At 34.2% G+C, this 23,044-nt stretch overlaps 2 protein-coding genes across 5 annotated transcripts in view; both read right to left on the bottom strand.

Moving 5' to 3' along the window:
- Myo61F (unconventional myosin 61F) overlaps nucleotides 1-9,081 on the bottom strand; it is a 56,095-nt gene extending 47,014 nt beyond the window's left edge. The window contains exons 1-2 of one of the 2 annotated variants that reach the window (XM_076121870.1): nucleotides 9,053-9,081; nucleotides 8,471-8,676 (exon numbers count right to left, since the gene is read on the bottom strand). In XM_076121870.1, coding sequence (XP_075977985.1) covers nucleotides 8,471-8,646 — 176 coding nt within the window. In that variant the 5' untranslated portion in view covers nucleotides 8,647-8,676; nucleotides 9,053-9,081. Of the gene's footprint in view, nucleotides 1-1,725; nucleotides 2,060-8,470; nucleotides 8,677-9,052 lie in introns of those variants that run through there. The other variant, XM_076121871.1, reaches the window with a different exon arrangement.
- A 1,351-nt stretch (nucleotides 9,082-10,432) lies between these two features.
- Nucleotides 10,433-21,359, bottom strand: LOC142977962 (uncharacterized). 3 transcript variants are annotated; one of them, XM_076122112.1, is made up of 5 exons: nucleotides 21,111-21,359; nucleotides 14,913-15,715; nucleotides 11,929-12,060; nucleotides 11,114-11,419; nucleotides 10,433-10,836 (listed from the first exon to the last, which is right to left on the bottom strand). In XM_076122112.1, exons 1-5 carry the CDS (start codon nucleotides 21,129-21,131, stop codon nucleotides 10,584-10,586), a joined length of 1,515 nt encoding a protein of 504 aa, XP_075978227.1. In that variant the 5' UTR covers nucleotides 21,132-21,359; the 3' UTR covers nucleotides 10,433-10,583. The 3 variants fall into 3 exon arrangements, with proteins under 3 accessions (XP_075978227.1, XP_075978228.1, XP_075978229.1); XM_076122113.1 differs by having other exon boundaries at nucleotides 11,956-12,060; XM_076122114.1 differs by lacking the exon at nucleotides 11,929-12,060.
- Nucleotides 21,360-23,044: the final 1,685 nt, after the last annotated feature.

Genomic DNA, 23,044 nt, shown 5'->3' with positions numbered 1-23,044 from the left:
ACGTATGACAAATGACAGTATACAGCTTAGTTACATGCACAATCAATCAATAAAGTAACCAAATGACACGCCAATAAATTAATTATTCAAAGATTTTAGTTATGGGTAAAATAACAATAAGATTTTTTACACTTTTCATACGTAACTGTAAGTTTAAAAGCTGAAAAATACTCTAGGAGAGTTTAGTATAAGAAGACTTTGATGGACATGCTATTTAGATTAGTTTCGTAATTGTATTTAACACTAAATTTGTCCAAATGTGGACAATGAATATGATAGCGGTCAAGGCGGTTCTCGTAGAAGTAAATATCAGAAGTAATAATTTCATTCAAATCAGCGTTAATTACTGTATAACAAAAGTAACATAGGCAGCCATGACACTTTCTTCAGAATCCTGCTTTCGTGTTTAACTATTAGCCTTTAAAATCTACGGGAAAAGTGAATGAAAAAATCGTATAAATAAAATCTAATCCGTTATAATATATTGTAACCAATCGCTGAGTTACAGACAATACCTGGCTACGGGCAACAATGACATCGTCGATGTGACATCACTAATTAAAATATTTACTTAGACTGACAAACATGGTGAATCACTGTACACGATACATTATTTATGGATTGAGAAAATCGTTTCCTCTATACCTGTTTATATCCTTGTAATTCTAAACGTTAATTAATTAATGTACTTATTAAGTATTTGCTTAGAAGTATGGCTTAACTGTTTTATTGTCAGGAACTGCTTTATACCTTCTTTGATGCTTCTAAAGTACTATAGTTTTTTATGTGAGTACCTATTGAAGCCAATTTTGTTTTTTTTATTCGGTATTTTAATTTAACAGCTGAACTTAACATTTTGCCGTTGACAGATGCACAGTAAGAAATATTATGTTACGTATTTTCTTTTGCGTACGTGTGTTCTTTTGTATTGTGTATTTTGTGTGGTATTAATAGATTATTGAAGTAGAAATTAATATTATGCTTAACATGACATTTACGAAGTAGTTAACAAAGTTTGTCATCAAAAAATTATGAGAATAGCCGCAACTGATCGCTATTATTTTTTAAATTAAATTTTATACTATTCCATTGAGGATATATTTTACGATACTTAATTATGTCACGTATTATAAAATATTACATGCGGTCAGTGAAAATATTGCTAAGTGCAATAACTATGTAAGGAAATACAGTATTTTTTCATTATCTTTTATACGCACATGTAACGCAACCACATAAGGTTGAATTAATAGGGAACAGGTGATGAGGCGGTTGGCAGGTGTGTCTTACACTTATATAGAATATTAATTGATAAAAAATAAGTAATACGTTCTCTGGTCTCTGCCTACCCCTATGAGAAGGTGTGATTTTATGTACGTATGTAGTTAATAAAAAATATCATAGGTATCAGGCTTTTAGAATGTTAAAGAAAGTTATATTAATATGCGCTTTATCGCATAACATTAATATGTAGCAGACTTTGAAAATATTTTATTGCTTCAACAGATTTTTAGAACATCATCGAGTATTATCAGTTTTTTTAATGTAAGGAACGAAATTATAAATATAAAAACAAAATTAAAGATAACAATTTCGGCAACTAAGAAACTGTAACGTGCAATCTCGACTTAGCATCAACAATAATCGAGATTACAATCGATTCAATTATTACATCGTCTGAAAAAGTTCAAAGTCAACGACCGCTTAAAAAAGTGCACCACTCACCTTGCTCAATTCGAAACTCGATTTAAGAACACATCCGACGCACACACCCCACGGTGCATCACAACACGAGAAAATAACCTAAACACCACACGTGAATATCGATCAGTTTTATCACACCTTATCTATCACTTAGAAAAATTCAACTTCCACAAAAATATTCTCTAAACGATAAAAAAATATTATTTTATTTTCACTTGTCACTTTTCCCGCTTAATTTGTTTATTTTTCTTCAGTGCGTGATCGAAGTTCAAAAAGTTTAGTATCGTTAACGGCCAGTGTTGTGCCGAGCGACATGGAAACTCCGCGGGAGTTGGCGTCGTACTGAACTGACATAGTCCGGTCAAGTGAGAGCTCGCATTGTGTCATCACTGAACTCTGCGTTTTCCAACAAGACACTATGTGTGGGCAGATAAGTAAATAACTTATTATTGATAGGGTAATGACACCTTAGGAGTTTGCCTAAGACGGCTCTAATGAGATTCCAATAAGAATCGAGTAGAAAAAATACTTTGGTATTTTAAGGCAGTTTAACGAACTTTTAATTACATCATTTGACTGGACAAACACATTAAAGAATGATGTTAATGGCAATATTGCTACTTATTGGTATGGAGGTCTAGAACAATTTAATCAATTTCTATCCATTAAAAAAATTCACCCATATTTACGGATAGCCCATTTATCTCATTGTACATGCTGATTTCTTTCTTCAGGATTTAGATACGTAAGTACGATATCTCTATATCAGCTGAAGATAACTCATAAAGTATCAGATTACAAATACTAAGATTAAAAGAGATCCAGTGACTCATGGAGACCGACTTAGATTTTTTTAAATTTACACAGTGAGACACACATTTCGTGGTGACGCTCATTCAAGTTTAAGAAACACACTACACGATCCGCAATCATATAAAAACTTCAAGCTATACGAATTTCAACCTTAATAGCACCATTGAAAGACTATATTGCATAAAATATTACAGTAATATTCGCAAGTGCGATTTTTTATGGTAGTACGGGACTAATAAAAAATAATTATTCATTTTTTTATCGTCTACTGGTAGTAACAGTAATTATTTTAGCAAAGAGGTCACAGTTCATATTAGAAGCCGAATTCTGTAGTAATCAATTTAATCGGTCAGTTGAATAAGAATGCTGAATTTTAAATTTTAAATTACAATTGCAAAAAAAGAATCAAAACAAGATAAGAAAGGTGAATTTATTTTTATTACATAAAATGTTGTTACTTCAGTAGTTTATAAGGAAAAGAACGAAAGAAATGGAGTTTTGAAGATAGTTCTAATATTTTTGTTATTATATAATCTGGTTGAATTGGTTTAAATAAACGGTTAAATACGATAAAACAATTAACGTAATTGTAATAAAATTTTCTGCTCTTAAACTTTTGAAATGACGGCCACAGTGGGCTCATATATCCATCAATTGAATGCCAGAGCATGGTAATCGCAGACGCGGGAGACCGAAATGAAAATTGTGGGATGACGTATCTTATTTGAGGACTGATCGAAACTTGTCGTCCATTGGATAATTTGGAAAGAGACACTCAACCAGGGTAAGGAAAATTTATATATTTGGTAAAAGTGTCTTTCCTGCGTGTTGCCTGGATTTACAAACGAAGACGCCACCAAAATCACTGTCACTTACCCAATCTGACCGAAACTTATTACATAATTTACTTAGTTATTACATCAACGACGTAGGCTTCAATTATAAATTCGTCATAGATCATCGAGTTTTGCCGGCAATATTATTTATTGATGATATTATCGTGTAATCGGCAAAGGAACTGGCCGTATGAGCCAACATGTAAATGAGTTTAAGTATTATCTCTCCGCCTAATTACCAAAGCGTGTTATCAACGGATTACGAATAAAAAGATTAGATTTGATTCAACACACTTCGATCAGATTTCCCAGAACGTGTTGTTATTTAACGGTCTTATATTATCGGTAATACAAGTTATAACTATTGTAAAATCATTAATTTTTACTTACAAAAGAACGTAATAATAACTTAAAGATAGAGGTTTTAAACATCTTTGCAACTAGAGTACATAATTACATAGTTAAATACTAAATCTATATAGATACAAGGAGATTCGTAGTTCAACGATATATGTTAGAGAAGTCATGTTAAAAAGATTTACTTGGATTATTTTTATATTCAATATTGACAGCCGCCGTGGCGCAGTTGTTAAGGTGGTCGCCACGCTAAGGTGATGGGTTAAATTCACATACGTAACAAATATTTGTGCTGTCCACAATTATTAACGAAAAATATTTGTTTCAGGTCTGGTTGCACTTTGTATCCGTTGTTTGTAAAAGTCACGGGACACAAGAGCGAAACTTAATAAGAGTTGGTTTAAAGAAAAGGATACATCAATTACTGTAAGATATGGATATCTAGCAAAATATTTAATTAAAATATTAGTAGTACTCCCAAAACTGGTCTGTATATTATTCTACATGAAATAAATATATAGTTGTACCTAATTAATGTGGATGATAGCCACATTTACAACTATGTTTCAAAAATATTGTAAACATGGACAGAAATAAATGTTTTTTCTCTTTATCTTTAAATGCAAAACTCATAAGGAAACACACGAATGAGTTGACAAAGACCGATAATATTTAACTGAAATGTAAGGTTACAGTATCAAAGCATGAACGCGGTAATTCCCGTATCGTATTCAATTATCACGCTATACATGCACAAGCCTAACATATTATTATTTAGTTATAACTACAATACTTATATAATTCATAATAAATATTGAAAAAGAAAATATTGTGGTTATCCTGAAGAAATAGGAAAGAAATAGGTGAGTAAAAAAATATCGATAGGGACTTGAAATTACAAATTTTATTGTACCTTAGGTAGGTACTATAAAATTCGAAGTTTCAAGTTTTAACGTCGTGTGCAAACTTATTGTTATCTCATAATAAATAGGTGTAAGATTGTTGACAGCATGTTTACTTTATAAGCGACTGAAGACTATTATTGTTGCTAAAGGCAGATTTTCTAAAATGATAGAGGAATCAGACCGAGTGCTATGTGAAACTAGTACAAAGAAATCTAAGGCGTGAGGATTTGGGTTTTTTTTTACTAAAACTTACTGTTGCTATTGCATTTGATTTTGAACCCTACATCATTCGCTTTTGTAGGAAATGCCTACACCAGAAAAACATCCAGAAAATGTTATTGTGTAAGCAACTATCTTGCTGCATTGATCGCAAAGATAATTTTAAACGAAGTAATTATGTCATTATTTTGAGTTCGCAAAACTCATGTCATGTGAACGTCTCAAAGTAAGTGTTCACTTAAAAACTACAAAGAAAATGGTTTCCCATAAAACTGTACTGCACTAAATTACTGGCAATAATTAGCGGCTCTCTTAAAATAATATGTTTTACGACTTTTCATTGTTAGCAGAGTTCTCGCACAACGGCTACCATAAACAATACGTGCAAAGATTATCTTCTTTTTGGCGTTATGGTTTATGGAAATTAAAAAGTTAAGGGCTAGTTCCGTGGCTTATGGATATACTTCGATGCCGTATCGAAGTTTAAAAGAAGAAGCGGTCGTTATTGTTTGAATATCCACTTGATAAACTAACAAGTACTTATCTAAGAGTGGAAAAATCGGGTGTTAATAATATATTTTTATGCCATTTCTGGTTAATAAGGATAAAGGTCGCTTTCCGACCGCAGCGATAAAACATACTTACTCATAAAATAACGAAAATTGTTACTTTACTGATAGCGTTTACTGATAATGTAGTGGTATACCTAAGTTATAATTTTTAATAGTGACCTAAGCAGTAATTGTTTTTAGGCTAATATGTTTGCATAACATTGCATATTATGTTTTCTGTGGTTCTATAATATAATAAAGCTGAAGAGTTTGTTTGTTTGTTTGTTTGAACGCGCTAATCTCAGGAAATACTGGTCCGATTTGAAAAATTCTTTCAGTGTTAGATAGCCCATTTATCGAGGAAGGCTATAGGCTATATAACATCACGCTACGGTCATAAGGAGCGGAGTAGCAACGAAAAATGTTACAAAAACGGGGAAAATTTTGACCCATTCTCTTAGGTGACGCAAGCGAAGTTGCGCGGGTCAGCTAGTTACCTAATAAATGATCTTTTGCAGAGATAACTTAAATAAACATTCTATTGAAAGTTTGAAACGTATTAAAATAAAACCATTCCCGAAAGTCACTCTAGGCGAAAATCGCAAAAAAGCATTCGGTAGATTTTGAATGTATCATAAACAGACAGACGAGACGCGGCGAAGAGGCTTTATTATGTAAACATTGCAGACATAGTAATTAGTGAGACGATATTATTGTACATAAGAAAGTTACGTAAATTTCATTTACAATGATAAATCAATGAAGCTATTTAGAACAATTGTCTGGAGCAATGAGCCTGCGTTATCAACGATCTTCTATTAAAACAAATTGCTCTCTCAAACGTGGTTATTGATTGAACTCGTTCAAGATATTATAACGTTGTTCTACATATGAAAAGAAAAGGAATGAATTTCTATGTACTAATCATATTTGTTATCGTGCGTACATACTATATAGCAATAAGTATATTAAAATGTTAAAAAATATTTAATCATACATCGAAGTGTTTAGAAGTGCCCAGTACATAACGTATTTAAATATGATAACCTAAAAGGGTGCATTCTTGGCCAGTTGAGGGATATTATTGTGTTTACAGAACTATTCGCGTCATGTTGGCTAAATAATATTAAATAGTGATTGTTTATGTAATAAACAGAGACGATACCTCTGAAGTATTAAAGCGGAGAAGGGCTTTGACTGGTAGGGCAACAACAATATCTTTAAAAGCGAAATAACAATTTATAGCATCTTCAACGCAATGATGTAAACCAAAGGTTAGGCGCCCTCAAAACCTTTTACTACATTGTGTAAACATCATTGACAAATCCGACTCTAGACCGTGGAAACGTTACTTAACCGTGAATATGACAGCGAGATGCATTAGTAACGCACTAACACAATCAATGGCTCATCATTAGCGTCATCTCTTACCGCAAAGTATACGAAAATAGAGTTCAATATCGTACAAACAGTTTTAAAAGATCTCTGAAATACTTTTCCCCGGTTTTTCACAAGACGATTAGAGAAGTATCACTATTTGAAGAAGGACGTGCTTGTTTCTACTGCTTTTTTGACGTTTACCATGCTTTGCTTGCTGAGCTACCATCTTTCAAAAGGGCAGTGCTTAAAGAACCTTGGTTTACAATTAAATAGGTAAGTACTTAAATGGACTGCGATTATTTTTTCGTGATAATATAAATAAAATTTGCATTCGGGGATTCCTAATTGCGTTTAAAAATAAACTACAAATACGATAATCCTATCGTTTAAAGATAGTCCTTTATCAAATAACATAGCCAGACGTCTTAACTTTTGTAAACAGTATTTTTAATTTAATATCTGCGCAATTAACAACATGATCCAGCCCAGAATCTATTAAAGCTTTAGTACTTTAAAAATGTCGAAAACGAAAATTTTATTTAATAAATCCAATGACAGAAACAAATAATATACAGATAAGTATATGCCATTATTTCCAACAGCCTTCGTTTTTTCCCTTATTAATGACTAGCTTCAACTAGTATAATAATATGGCAATTTTGGCTACGTAGTAAATTCCCGGGGTAAACAAGTATCCTAAGTGAAAATTAGGGACATATACTATGCACATCAAAATCCAGATCGTAGATTTTGCGTTAAGCAGTAGTCTAATGTGGCTCCCTCAATTAATTCAAGCTTTCGTATCTATACTAATATTATAAAGCTGAAGAGTTTGTTTGTTTGAACGCGCTAATCACGGGAACTACTGGTCCGATTTGAAAAATTCAGTGTTAGATAACCCATTTATCGAGGAAGGCTATAGGCTATATATCATCGCGCTACGACCAGAAGGAGCAGAGTACTAATGAAAAATGTTACAAAAACGGGGAAAATTATGATTCTCTTATGTGACGCAAGCGAAGTTGCGCGGGTCAGCTAGTTCATTATATTAGTAGCAAAACTGTTTTTTAGAAATATGTTACCTACGTAATATTTAGTGCTACAAACTAGGTATACATAATTATACATTCGTGTGATTCACGTCAGTATCGAAGGCAATCAAATGATACAGACGATAAGTGCGATTGTGGCATTTTTCTACAAATAACACTTCACATTATACAGTGCTTACGTAAATATCTATAGTTATGATAAAAACGAAATGTATTTCATGATAAGCAACATAATTAAACGATTTGAAACGGATTTCAAGGTTTTACCGACGTGTTAACTTGTGTTTTAAAATACTTTTGTATGTAGGTATACTAACAACAGTTTTATTTAAATGTGTAGAAAAGATTTCTTCACGTTTTGAATTCATTATTTTTCTATTGAAAGTTAAGAGTTGTTTCAACGATCAGATATTAAGTTAGCCTTTTATACCGAGTGACTTATCATAACGAAGTATTTGTGTTGTTTAAGCATAAGCTCATTTGTGTACGAGTCGAGTATAAGCGAGACATTTTCCTCTTCACATAAGCCCAGTCTTATGTTCTACATAAAGCTGTAAGAATTTAGTCCTTTAGAGCATAGGTATTATTAAGTATCGTCACCTAAAGCCTAGCAATTACTATAGATTACTTATCAGTCGTAAAATGATACTTACTCCTTAGGCTTCAGTGTGGCGGCCTCGGCGTCCGCGCTCTCCACCACTTGGACGACATCACGCAGCTCCTGGACAACTTGTTCGACAACCTGCACGGTGACTTGCGGTGGTTCTTGCTCGCCAACTTGCGCGCCATCTTGCGCTGGCTGTTCCACCACATTCACTGAGTCCGACATTTTTAAAACGGTCGCGTTTCAAAGAACCACCTATTTGTTTAATAGAAAAGATTGTTTTTTGGCAATGATTATAAAAACAAAACAAAAATATTTAAATTTTACAAACAGTTGCTCGTAAATATTTAAATATTTTCGTCCAAGAGTTATGAACTGATTTTGTTTAAATCTATCAGTCTATACAGTTGCTAATCGAACTAATCTATTATTAGAAAGATAAGGGACGGATGCAAACTATAATTTTAAAATATTATTGCCAAAAACAGCCTTTCTTGCTAATATGACCACTCGCGAGGTAAAACGTATTTGGAAACAAATTTTAAATCGACATAATTACACTATTATGAAAAAACAATAACTAAATAAAACTAATTAATTTTTAAATTAATTTGTCGCGAGATTTCCTTACAAGGATCCGACGCCAAGTGGACGATTGCATATCACTTATCAGATATGAAGAAAATAATCCTTTTATCATATCTTCGATTAATTGTTTCCAATCAATAAGTAGGTAATACACATTCTTACCCAATACTCGATATAGTGCGATAATATGGTAAATGGTTTCCTGCCATATTTTATAATGGAAAATATTGGTTACGCTAAATTACATCAAAAATATTGTATTTTTCTGTTAGCGCCTACACAAAAAGTATTAGCAATTGTTTTTGCTATTATTTTATTTGCAGGCGCATTACTTTCAGTTATCAGTAATTGAACAGACTTCACGTTAATTACTTTTAGTTAAAAGAATACCGAAATTTATTTGGTCTCCAAATAGTATGATTTAATGTTTTTTTTATAGTTCCAGTAACTTGATTCATTGTGATCAGCGCCATCTATCAGTTGTTCAAGTAAATTTAAGCAATCGAAGCATGCGAAGCGTTGCCCTAGTTAAGGTATTGTTTAACAGAGGTATATGAGTAACTCAAACTAGCTTCAATCTTGAAATTCGATGTAAAACCTTGGTTTTCAGCCAAAATTAACTGTACCTATTCTACGTCTCTGGTCAAAATTATACTACACTTACCTATAATTTACACTTATCATTCAGATCTTCATCTTTCTTTACCTATCGATAATATCAATCTAGCGTCACAAGTGTATTTAATCCAGAAGTAGGCTTATTCTGCTTTAGTTTTTGAATGTTTATAGAGGAGGCAAAACTGCACTTTAAATTCTTGTAGCAAATCAAATCAATCAAGCAAATCAAATCATCAAATAAAACAACCATAATTTTAATTATAATTTAATACTACACAGTTTAAATATCCACACATGGTGGGAACATCACGCAGTATTCACTTACAATTAACACTACCACTACTTAAGATAGCTTTAGCTGTGTCAGGTCGTAGGTGACGGTGCGACAACCAAACACAGGTGTGAAGGCTCCTTGTTTCATGGTTGACTTAGTTCATATTTACGTAGGAAATTGTATGTAATTACCGTAGGTTTGGCATTTGTTTTGCTATTTCTTGGTACTATGTGTTTAAAGATAGTAGTTTCTACTTTCAAGTTTTACTTCCTATAGTCCAACAACTTAAGCACGAGTTGTTGCATTAGGAAGCAAACATATTGTTGAAGCAAATAAGTCTACAAAAGGCGCTTGGTCGACTGATTTATCTATCGGGCGATCAAAGCACTTTATCCCTCCCCGACGCCCTTCAAGCCTTTTTTTCTAAACGGATTTAAAATCCCTCACGGCAATATAGCGTCATTGCTCAAATGGTTTGATTAGAGTAAACACAGTTGAAAAAGTCTGGGAGCACAAATACAATACACTAACTACTAATTACATATTTATTTTATTAAAAGTACACAATCTTTAATCAGAGTGTCTGTTGGACATTTCACATTATTTATTATACCTAAGTTTAGCCTCTATATTTGACACATCACAATTCAAAGTCAACCGCAAAACATAAGAAACAGCAAATCTAAGATGGCGTCTTAGTAGTGACGTCAGTTTTGACAGTGACCTGTTCATCTTCCCTCTGGAACAGGTAGCTGGTGCCAGGTGTAGTGCTGCTGCTGTAACCTTGGGCGTAGCTCTGGCCATAGTTGGTGGATTGGCTGTGTTGGCCGAGTTGGCCATGTTGGCCGTAGTTGGGCGTTTGGCTGTTGGATTGGTACTGGTTCTGGTTGCGAGATTGGTTGTATTTTTCTCTGTTTTCTAGGTTCTTAACGCCGCTGTAATGTCAATAAAACACGATTTAATAAGAATATAAAACAATCAGAAGCAATATGAAGTTAAGATAGCGACTTATAATAAAATTTTTAACGGATTTATTTTAATTTTGTTAATATTTTGGGCATTTTTTTATTACATACTGCTGGCTATGTTTTATTTTCTTTACCTGTTCATTGTGGTGTTATTTATTTAACAATCCCTAAAATACCAACATTTTCACACAAGAAAACAAAACTTGAAATCTCAATAAACTAATAAAAGGCCTGCCATTCTTACCTCTCATCTCTATAAGGTCTTCTTTCCCCAACGCTCTGCCACCCGCTGCTCTGTCCATATCCCTGCCCATAGCCACTTCCTCCATACGCGCCTCCGTACCCTGCACTACTCTGCCCATAGCCTCCACCGCCGTACCCTGCCGACTGGCCGTACCCTGCTGATTGACCATACCCTGCCGACTGGCCATATCCTGCCGACTGTCCGTACCCAGCCGACTGACCGTAGCCAGAAGACTGACTGTATCCCGCGTAAGGGTCCCTGTAGCCGCCTGCGTAGCCTGCGTTTTGCCAGCCGCCTTCTTGTGGTCTGAAAGTTAAATTGTATTGTTAGACGATGGCTAGTTGGTATTGATTGGTATTTTCTTTATTGATGTTATCGTAAACTGCAGAACTTCCTGTCATTATCTATTTAACTTCATGTTGTAGTAAGAAAATCGCGCGGAATTGAGACTCGATCTCATTTACTATCTGAATGGAGCTTTCTTGACTTTCTTCTATTAATCTTTGGAATTCGGACCCTATTTAATGTGGTCTTAAGATGTTTCATCTTGCATATAATAATATGTAGGGCATAAATAAACGCAGAGCTTACTTAGAACTGTTTCTAGTACTGCGAAAGGCTTTTTTTATTGGCATCATACAAAATAGAGGCGTTGAGACCCTAGAAGAACTAATAGCAAGGGTGCCCGAAAAGCTTTCACCTACTCTACCTATGAACCATTTGTTCTCTCTCTATTTGTCTCTGTCTCTTTGTCGTGTAGACGACGCCTACTCTAACCACTTTCATTTTGTGAAATGAGAGTGTATCAAGTAAACCTGTGATAATAATCAGGCGGTCCCCACCGGTCAGCGGGCGCGGCGTCAGGGCGGCCCGACGCGAAGTAGTAGCCGCGGCCGCCGGCGTCCCACCCCGCCTGGCCGCGGTACGTCTCGTCCCACGGTCTGAAACTGACCATCCAAGCTTTTATATCCGTCATTGTTTATTATTAAGCAGCTTCAGGCAAAATCGTGGCTAATAACTTTTATTCTTGTGTATAGCAAACACATGCCGTAGACGAGGGACAGGGTGACGGAGACATAACAACAACGGTCTTTCTTTCCGACACCCTCGCTTCCCTCACACACAAGATTTCCTTGATTCGCAGTGGCTTGCTGACACTCAGACCGATACAGCTAAATGGCGCGTGTGTACCTACCATTTATACTTTCGATAGGCTTGAAAATGCGTATAATTTACTTAAATGAATAGAGTTTTGTTCAGGTCAAATAATAACAAATCCTATTATGTTTTAGTTACAGCGATAAATAAAATACTAATAGGGCATTGTTGAATTTGCAGACAGGCGATAAAACCTATCTACAGAATGCTGATAAATCTATTAATAATACGTTAAGGGATCCATTCGATTTGCTCCCAAAGTGTCGATTTAAACTCAATACAAGTCAACGCATTAGTGATACGGGTTTAAATCCATGAAATGCTAAAGCTACACACAAATTCCCAGGCAACGGTGTTAGAAATATCAATTTAAAACATCAGTAGATAATGTAATGTTGGAGTCACGACCTCTACTCAAAACTGTATCGGAAAGGAAGCCATCGGTCAGTCACCGTCGACCGTAGCCAGTAGCTCTGTAGCTGTGTAGCCAGCCAACGGGAAAACAATATGGCGAGAGAAAAAATATATACCGCTCTGCAAATTAAGAGCAAATGCGCACGACAATATAAAATTAAGGTTAACTATATAAAAATAATTTTGATGTGACAGGCTAGTGAATTTTATTGCTATTTTTATTACTGAGTTAAATTGATAAGTCAAATTCCAATTGAAATTAAAAGTAAACTCTCTGGTACCTAAAAGCTCCGATGTAATAATGAAGAACGCAAATTATTCGCGTTAAAAAAATATTCTCTTTTCATTATCTCTCTTACATTCAATTCTGAATCAAATCCAAGTGTCCAATAATGGACCCTTGAAATAGAATGCAAAATTACGTTTAAAACGGAGAGAAAAGAACTCCAGAATCGTATTTGCTTGTCTTAATATACTCATTAAGTCTCATACTTAGGGCTGAATACATTATCATTTCTTGTGCTTCGGCCGCTTCTGTTTATTAAAGGTAAGGTAAGGTAGGTGTAAGGTTTCTTTTATAGCATTCCTGTCGTTTTTATAACTGAGATACTGTTAGGCCAATAGGTAACCTTTATCTTCAAAAGGACTTGAGCATTATTCATGTTCCATTTGTAATTTTTGGTCTTTTTTAAGCCAATATGTCGTTGAACAATAACCAAGAAGACCTCCGTTTTCAACAAATTGATTTTGCAAACTTTCTGCTAAAAATACGCGGACAGCTGCCAATTAGTGGCACAGTACAACATATTATACGTATAACCTCAACTCCTTGAACCAACACTAGATCATAGTGATATAACTGAACTAACAGTACTCGTAGTACAGTTACGAGGTGTGGAACATCAGATTGTTCTGCAAATTGGATAATTGTATGGAATCGTAAATATTCCGACGTTATCTCGTTACTCTTGCGGTTGCGGCAAAAACTTCTCGTGATGAGAATTTGATTGTTATTTTTACAAAAAGTGTTGAATGATATACCTACCTACCTCATACCTGCTACTTAACAAATAGAACTGTATACTTGAAATACTTCCGTATTTCGTTCATATAAACGAAATGTGTACTTTGATGTTCATAATATAAAGAGTTTTCAATCTGTAGCTCAGAAGTTACGCGTTGTACATGTGATAAATGCATCTACATATTATTATATTACGATGATAATTCTGAAGACAGAAAAGACTGATAAGTGAAAGAATCAAGTTTGAAAACTTGTTAAAGTTACCTAATAAAGTTTTGGAGACACAATTATCACGTCTGTATTAGGGCTGCGAATGACCTCAAACTCATTAACTGAGAATCTAAAAACAAATCCTAAATAGCAGGAAAAGTAGATTTAAATACAAAGAACTATCAGATTTTGCTAACGTGCCCGGTATATGGCAATAGGTTCGCCCTCTATCACATTGGGGGACTAACATTGTTAAAGGCAAATGCAGCTGTATTTCGTACACATCTACCTGCATCTTCGGGTGTAACAGGCGTCATATAATGTATGTATGTATGAAGTACCTAGCTGTGGTATGCACTAATAACTTCATTATCTCCAGAGAAAGCCTGTCAATTCAATTACATACCCCAATTACCCAATAATAACTCAATACCCAACCGGTTCACACGCAAACAAAATATGAACGTGAAAATAGAAAAACATCCAATCAAAAACAACAATAGTGAAAAACGAACCTATGCAATTTTGTGACCGTTATGCCCTAATTCGAATCGCCATTTTGAATTTTTAGGTGAAAGCGTGTATTGATGTTCGACATAATTTGAACTTAACGGTCGTTTATTGTTCGCGTCATGTGTGAACGAACTTTACGATAGCTAATATAGATACGTGAATACTAGGTACATGCAGGTACTAGGTTTCATGATACGTTCAAGTCATTGCAAAGCGCTGTTATTTGTACCAGTCATCATCGTTATCATTCTGGTCTTATTTTGCTTTACGAGTGGGAAGTGTGAATTTGCGCTACAACGGGCAGAATACAAAGTAGACTATGAAGTCGTTATAAACATAGAGGAAGAGTCGTCGCCACTAAAAATATATAAATTTTACCAAGATACTCGGCGGTTCAAGATATTTCCTAGGAGGAAAAAATATAACGACTCCGTAGTGAATGGATGGTACATACTATTGTAAATTGAAACAGCCACTCACCTATCATGAGGTCCTCTGCCAGCACTAGGTCCATATCCTCCATAACCATCATCATAGCCTCTATCAGAGAAACCTGGCCTTCTATACCCAGGGTATCCATACCCGTCATATCTTGAATACCCATCATCATAACCTCCATAATATCTATCATACACCGGCCTTCTTTCTCTGTAATAATCATCGCGATCGTAATAATCCCGGTCTCTATTACTCAAGAATCTATCGTAGTAGTCAGGTCTATATCTATCTCTGTCGTCGTACCTATCTCTGTCCCTGTCACCCCCACGTCTTCTCCCACCGTCCCTATCTCTATCCCTGTCTTTATCACGATCGCTTCCTCTTCTATTACTGGATCTTCCCCCATCTTTATCATCATAAGGCCTCTTGTTATCTCTATCACCGCTTTCATCTTCCGTACTATTACTTTTACTTCCTTTTCTATCATTGTATCTATCTTCATCGCTGTCGTAGTTCTTTTTGTTATCGTGTCTGGAACCGTACGTGGGCCTGTGACCTCGTCTGTCATCGTCGTATCTGCTGTCTCGCCTGTCATAATCATCGTCATCCCTTCCTCTATCGTATCTTTCATCGCACCTGCCACATCGAGGTCTGTCATACTCTAGCCTGGCGTATTCCAGCCAAGGTCGTGGTACTCCATATCTGTAGTCATAGTAGCTTCTACTCTGTCGGTTTAGTTTGTTATTGTCGGTGGGAGTGAGGACCGCTGATAGAACGGTCTCTTTCTTCTGTTCTGTTTCTTCGGCTGAGGTATGTAGGAGGCAAGTTGAGTATGCTAGTAAGACCTGGAACAATATAAAAACTTAGGATTATTGTTTGCCTAGTTGCCAAAGTTGTTAAACACATTTCTTGAGGGCATGCAGAGTCGCCAACCCTCGCTTGGCTAGCGTGGTGAACTTAAATCGTAACCTCTCCCTCATTCTGAAGGAAGCTCTTGCCTATTTTGATCTATTTGTTTATGCGAAGAGAGCTTTGAAAGTCTAGTTGTTGGTAAGTATATAATATATCAGACGACCTAAGGACGCAATTAGTAAAAGATACAGAAACTCCAAATACCTAATTGTGGTGATGGAATTGAAATGCTAAATTCATGGTAGTATTAACATTCTCATGGCTTTGAACGGCAGGTTTTGTGTCATGAACAAAATAATTCAGGGACATTCAACCATTGAAAAGCAGATATTTTTGCGAGATGTATATCGTAGCATAACTATCAAATAATTACAATAATGCCACCGACATAAAAGCTCATATTTCACTATAATCGTCGCTAGCGATGACAGGCAGACAACAAAATATTGTGAATCGTGCGTTCACACCGCGATTTGTATGATTATTATAAAATAAAAAAGTGCTAGGGTCTATTCCTCCATGAGAATAAAAAGTACCTATGTACGTACTTATATTAAAAAGATATGAGACTACATCTCAATCGAAATACTGATAACTTTAAAAGACGATGATGTTATCAGTCGACTGCTAATTTTACAAAAAATGTGATCCAATTTTAATAAAAGCTCTGGTTTTAGTTATTCGTTCATAAACCACGTCAAAAGTTATTGGACCGACCCTAAAAAGACAATAAAAGTTTATAATCCGACAACTATGTTGGTTGCATGCTAAGAATTCATACTCCACAAACCACATTGTACCGTAAAAATGCCTTAAAGTGTTAAATAAAGAAATAATAACAAAAGGCATACATAACATAAATTATGTATGAGACTATGAGTCATAAGTTATCTCATAAGTAAGTCAATAGCACGGTACGTTAAGTGTGCGAACTTGAATTGTTTCACCGTTTTTTGTCCAGCAGTTCCGCGTCCAGGCTCATTGTGAAAAAGTGCAATTATTTTAATGTAAATATTACAAGATTATGTCAGTCAAGGTTTACGTTATGTATATTTAGATACATCCTGGAAAAGTTTTTTGTATGCAGTAGTGAAATATATCTGAAATTCTATCTTTATTATTTCTGTTCTACAAATTCATTCCCAGAAAAAAGAATCTATGATGGAATAATAATAGATGAAAGAGAAATTATATGAAATACAATTCTTGTACAAAAGATATACCATTTTTGATACTATGTTATATATTTTGAAGATTAAATATATCGACTCCAACCTATGTGTGACTATGCATAAATAACGAATGATCCACGAGTGTAAGTACCTACTTACAAAGTATATCATCAATTATATGTATCAAACTTTTATAATAACTAACGTAACACATATTATTTCATGCATATGTAAAACACCATTAAATTGCTATGTACTTCGACCTTAAAAAACAATGCAATGATCACACACGCGAGTAACAAAGCGAAAATGTTCGAAATCAAGGTCCCAACCTAATTTTCCATTGTTTTGACATAATTTAATACCGGAAAATGACCAATATGAGTTCGGATACGTTTCGTCATTCGTGATCTTGTTGATACCGGTCTTTGTATAGAGAAAATGCCCTTCGGATACAAATTTTTTTTTGATTACGAGATAGCATATGAGGGCATGCTGAAACTATGTAATTTCTTTACTCTGCCGAAATATCTACATACGGCCACTTGTTGTGACTCATAAAAAATCATATATGTATTTGAAGTTTCTTGTGGGGAATATTCGAATATTGAGAGCCTTAATTACTTATGAATATCGCGAATTTAAGAGATATAACCTAATCCCAAAACGAATAACAAGTAATTTTTATTCTTTTGACAATATACATAATATATAGGTACGGATATGAATGAGGTTAGGAAAGTTTGTAAGGATCGTAACAAAGTTGAGTTCTTTGGTTTCTGCCTGCGTCTATGGAAAAAGACGTGATATCATTAGTGAATGCAATCCCCATCTCGCGGGATCCCGATCTCGCGAGATCCCGTGTATTTTTTCGGGATCAATCCCGGAGCATAATATGACGAGATCCCGTTCGGGATTGTCGGAGAGGGCATTTTCAGCAGCTGGCTACATTGCAATAGACTTAAGATGCCGATTAGAAGCTCGTACTATTGATATGTTACTGTAAAAGCCTGAACTGTGGTAAATCCTAAGATTTTCCGGTAAAGCCTATGATTTACCAACTCTCAATGGTAAAAGTCCGAACAAGCCCGAGTTTAAAAACTATGTTACGATATATAAAAAAATCCTCCTTCATAACTATGTTTATAACTATTTCACGGTATAATTATATACTGTGACATAGTTATAAAGGAGGAGTTTTGGGCAAAGCGACATGGGTGGGAAGGTTAGGTTAGAAGGCTAAGGTGGGAGCTTCGCTTCGCTCGCTCCCACCTTAGCCTTCGTGGTTATTTTTTTTTAACCACCCAGTAGGAGGAGCCCCGCGAAGCGGGGCTCCGGCGACATCTCGACATCATCAAGTGAATATAGGTAAAAGTTCGAAATAAAAGTATTGTTCGGACTTTTACCATTGCGAGTTGGTAAATCTTAGGTTATACCGGAAAATCTTAGGATTTACCACCGGTCGAGCTTTTACAGTAACAGATACACTTTGTATTTTAAGAGGCTACTTTCAAAATGCCATGTGATTACTTTTTATTTTGATCTCCTGGAGCTACACCTACTTTTTTGATTATGTTCATGTTATTACACCTGTTAATTATGTTACGTTGTTAGTAATATTCAAAAATAAAGGCTTTTATTTTCTTTCAAATAATAATTTATTGCATTCACCACACTATCACACACATATTACATTAAACAAGCCGTTCGAATTGTATTATTTTTACGAACTAGACGGGATCCCGAAAATCTCGGGATCCCGCGGGATTGATATTTCTGATTGCGAGGGATCTCGAGTTGACGATCTCGAGTCGGGATTGCATTCCCTAGATATCATGTATGTATGTAGGTAAATTCTTCTTATTGATTTAAAAATATAGATAACGTATAAAAACGAAACTTTTTTTAGAATTGACCTTTACATTCAACTAAAAAGTAAACAAAATAGTCAATCGACGTAGTAAGTGAATTATTTTCATTGAGTAAATTTACGTATATTTATTTATAAGTTTTCAACGTTCATTCTCGACATGCTCATTAATTTTGTGATTGATGATTTGATATATACACGTGTACATAATGTATTTTAAGATAATATAATAATAGCCATATGAGCCTAAGTAAATATTTGATTAATTATACGATGACCTTTCTGTAATTTAATTGCTGAACGCTGCACGTAACTACGATTGTCATGTAAAAATATTGTATAAGTATGAAAAAGATATATGAAACTTCAGAATGCCTAAGGCTATATGTAATCTATTTTTGTTACTGTAACATTGCTTGTGTTTCATAAATTTTGTTAACTAAAGGTCCTATTTAAAATTTAACGTGAATATATATTTTATGATATTATTTCATTGAACAGAATTGATTTAATATGAATCATTAAAAGATTAGTATCAAGCGAAACATGTCATCAATGTCCTAAATCAGTAAAGTTTTTACTGCCAATAACAAAATGTTGTTAGTTAATTATTTTAGTGGCAATAAGTTTATGGTCCTGTTAACCCTTGCAACATTGTTTTAGAATTACTAAGTAGAATAATGGGCATCGATTACTTGTAGTAACTAGTGTTTTCAGCGACTAGCCCTTGGATTTTATTTGAAAAATAGTAGCCTCCTGTTTCCTGACTCAAAATATTTTATCTATTCTACTTAACTAAATTTAAATCAGCCATTTCACTATCTGTACAGAGTACATTTGAAATGTAAACCTCAAAAAATATTTTGTCAATAGACAAAACATATTACCGAACTTTACATTTTTAAGATAAAAATCTCATTAACATTTTACACGAACCGGACGGGCGATTCTCAATTATTGTCGACTGTTAACAACTTAGGAGCCATCCACAATATCCTAAAAAATTAATCAGTGGCCTAGCGTATTTCGCAGGAACAATTTCTTATATCTATTTTAATTTTGGGACACTGAAATAGGCTGAGGAAAAAATACATAAAAGTAAAATTTGGTAATCGATAATCCGACTGTAGGCAATTGCTCTACAAGAATCTTAAGATACTTCAAGCTCAGTCTTCAAATAAAGTCACATAACAAACTAGCGCTAAACGCCGTGGGAAGTAGGTCTTGTAAAACAAATGATATAATGTAAACATAGGAATTAGTTATTGTGTTGTGTCCGTGCTCTAATCGGTTTATAATTGTGACCTGCCCGGCCTGCTTAGTGCACACCATGGTCGCCATTACGCATTGTCTCTATGCGCGTGGACTTTTAGAAATGTCTGTTTTCGCCTATTTTTTCATTGTTTTTTTTTTGCAATTTTGATTCTAACAAATTTTGGATTTATACTTTTTGAACTTTGTCGTTGCATGTAGCGATCAAAGCCTGTTCCTGATGTTCAAATAACGAGTACCTAAATAAACATTTCATAATCGTATTAATTTCTAGATAATAAGTTATGATTTTCCGAAAAACAGTATTTCATGTGCTCCTGAGATCCTTTTTAAAAGAAAATGTTGGTACCTACTTATAGAAAAAATATTTGATAGAGTCTCACTGTCCAAAATTTTTGTTTGTTGTACCTACGGTTAAGGAAGCTTTGTTAGGTTTTTAAAGAGAATAATATCAAATAATTCAAACACGGTAGTTATAAACTTCAGTTATACACATTCATTATGTTTGTTATACAGTATAATAATTAATTATTTCTGTAATAAAATCTACAATAAACGCTGAATTACAAAAATAGCGCTAGAAAAACGGCTCATGGAGTTTCTTTTGCATAAGACTTAAATTCCCTGGACAGATTCGCATAATATGCGGAATATCTTTACTTATGAGATGCATGTAAATTATTTCATTAGAGCAATAAATAAAACAATAACCGCTACCTGGCAATTTCTACTTTACTAGCAATAGTACCTATATATATTGGAAAATAATATAAATCATTTTTATTTCTACCAACTAGGTACCTATTTCAATTATAACCTGTATTGTAAAATATAGTAATTTCTGAACATACACTAGGCGGTTTCCCATTATGACTCAGTAAAACGTAAATTGTAGTGCAATAAAAAAGCTCTTTGCGTAATCAACAGTGAAGCCTGTTCTGTAGTTTATTCTACAAAAAGAATAATAAAGACTGATTGCTAAACTACAAATAATTATACTGAAAAACAACTTACCAAAATCGCAAGTCTTTCCATTTTTGCGTTGTTGAAAACTGTATTATAAATCTAAAATGTTCATTATTTATTATAATACTTTAAAAACACTAATCGTCCTTGCAATAAGTTTAAAAATAATAAAAAAACAATAAACTACGATTGCTTTTTTACATTATTCCTTTTAAAAAAGTAAAATTAAAAAGTATTTGTGTGTTGCGCGGGAGGATGCGCGGACGCGTTATGGCGGACTGGCTACTGCGCATGCGTCCCCGGTTTATAATAATTATGGCGGATCGTTGCTTTTTTGTTTGTCCATCCGCCTAGGGCCTGTACATTGTGAAGGCTACCGTGCTATGGTACCCATGCTGTACCTATGTATTATGGCCGCCGGTACTATTAAGCGAGTTTTTTGACTTGAAACGGAGTTTTTTGACTTCATTTTGAAACTGTTTCGAGTTCATGGAACTAGGTGGGAACCTTTAATTTTAGAGTTGCAAAAGGATAGATTACTGTATAAGCACTCATTATACTGAATCGAGTACCAATTACTATTAACCTGTTATTAGTCTCCTAGGTATAATCAAATCAGTTACTCTCATTTCATGACTCTACCAAAAAAGCTACCAAACAATTTATTCTTCATTCTTCATTTATCATGAAACTTCATCATATTTCCATCACAGTATATTTGTAGGAGCATTTAGTCTTTACTAGAGATAAATTCATAAAAAGTTATAGGACAACAATTTTTCTTTCCTATAAACTCGTAATGTTGTAGGTGCATTTAATGCTTTTCCTTCTTAGTTACCTTGACTAGATCAAAAAAGCTTAAGTTCCTAGGTATGTATAGCTTCCATACATCCTCACAGTTCCATACAATCTCGTTATCTTCAGGATACAAGTGATCACTTCGTCAACTTGTTAACACGACGGAACGTTTTTTTGTTTGTTAGATAATTGGCGATGCAATTGATTTTCATACATTAGATGTGAGGAAATTGCCAATTTTACGATATAAGCTTTTGAACACCTCCGTAAAAGGAATAAATTTAATTAAGTAAACCTTGTTTTTTATTCATCTTAATGGATAGAAACATACATTCGTTAAAGGTTTCCGCCTGCTACGAGTGTTGTTCAAGATTATTGATATAACTCATTTCTAATCGCGAAGTTGTAAGTAGGTATCTACAAATAGAATGCATTTGATGAGTTTACAAGTGACGCAAAATAGAGTTTCTTAAATACCTACCTTAGGATTAAATACTTACCTTTGAATATTTTGAAACGAAGAAACTTATTTATTCTAATGTTTAAGGAAATCTTTTACTACCCGTCATTGTTCATATAACTATGATACGGGTATTTATTGTAATTTATCGAAAAAGTGAATCATTTCTTAAAGTAAGTAGATTGTGTTGTAAACGAAATAATAAAATATGTGTAATCTGCACAGATTCTGATGCAGGAACAGGAAGCGCTATTGTCTAAAACTAGTGGACTCTGTTTCCATTGCACTATTTATTTTCACCAGTTCGTTTTCGAAATAAAAAAAACCTTTATCACCTACAGTAAACACGCAACATTTTGAAAACCCTATGAGAATGCAGGATTTGCGGCAATTTTCTTAAAGTAATTTAAAGCAATTAGTACACAATTAAACTGAAACCGAAATCTAAACATGACTTATGTGTTTAAAAATGTAATTTTTGCAATATTAGTAAAAAACTGAAAAAAAAATATGTCAGTCAAATTAAAAAATTCCTCCACTTTTGAAGTTGATTAAAAATTGCAATAATGTAAGCACACATATTTATGCAATTCTCATAGCCATATTTTTTTCGGAGGAAGTCATTATTTGCATCAGATATTTATGAAATATCGTAAGCCAATGGAAACAAGCTAATTAAAAACCACAACTAAATCAAAAAGTGGCGAGCACCGAACCGCGACTG

This window comes from Anticarsia gemmatalis, chromosome 13 (genome assembly GCF_050436995.1).
Source record: "Anticarsia gemmatalis isolate Benzon Research Colony breed Stoneville strain chromosome 13, ilAntGemm2 primary, whole genome shotgun sequence".
Lineage (NCBI taxonomy): Eukaryota > Metazoa > Arthropoda > Insecta > Lepidoptera > Erebidae > Anticarsia > Anticarsia gemmatalis.
Note: the sequence above shows the minus strand (reverse complement) of the source record. Positions and strands in the feature narration are given on the sequence as shown.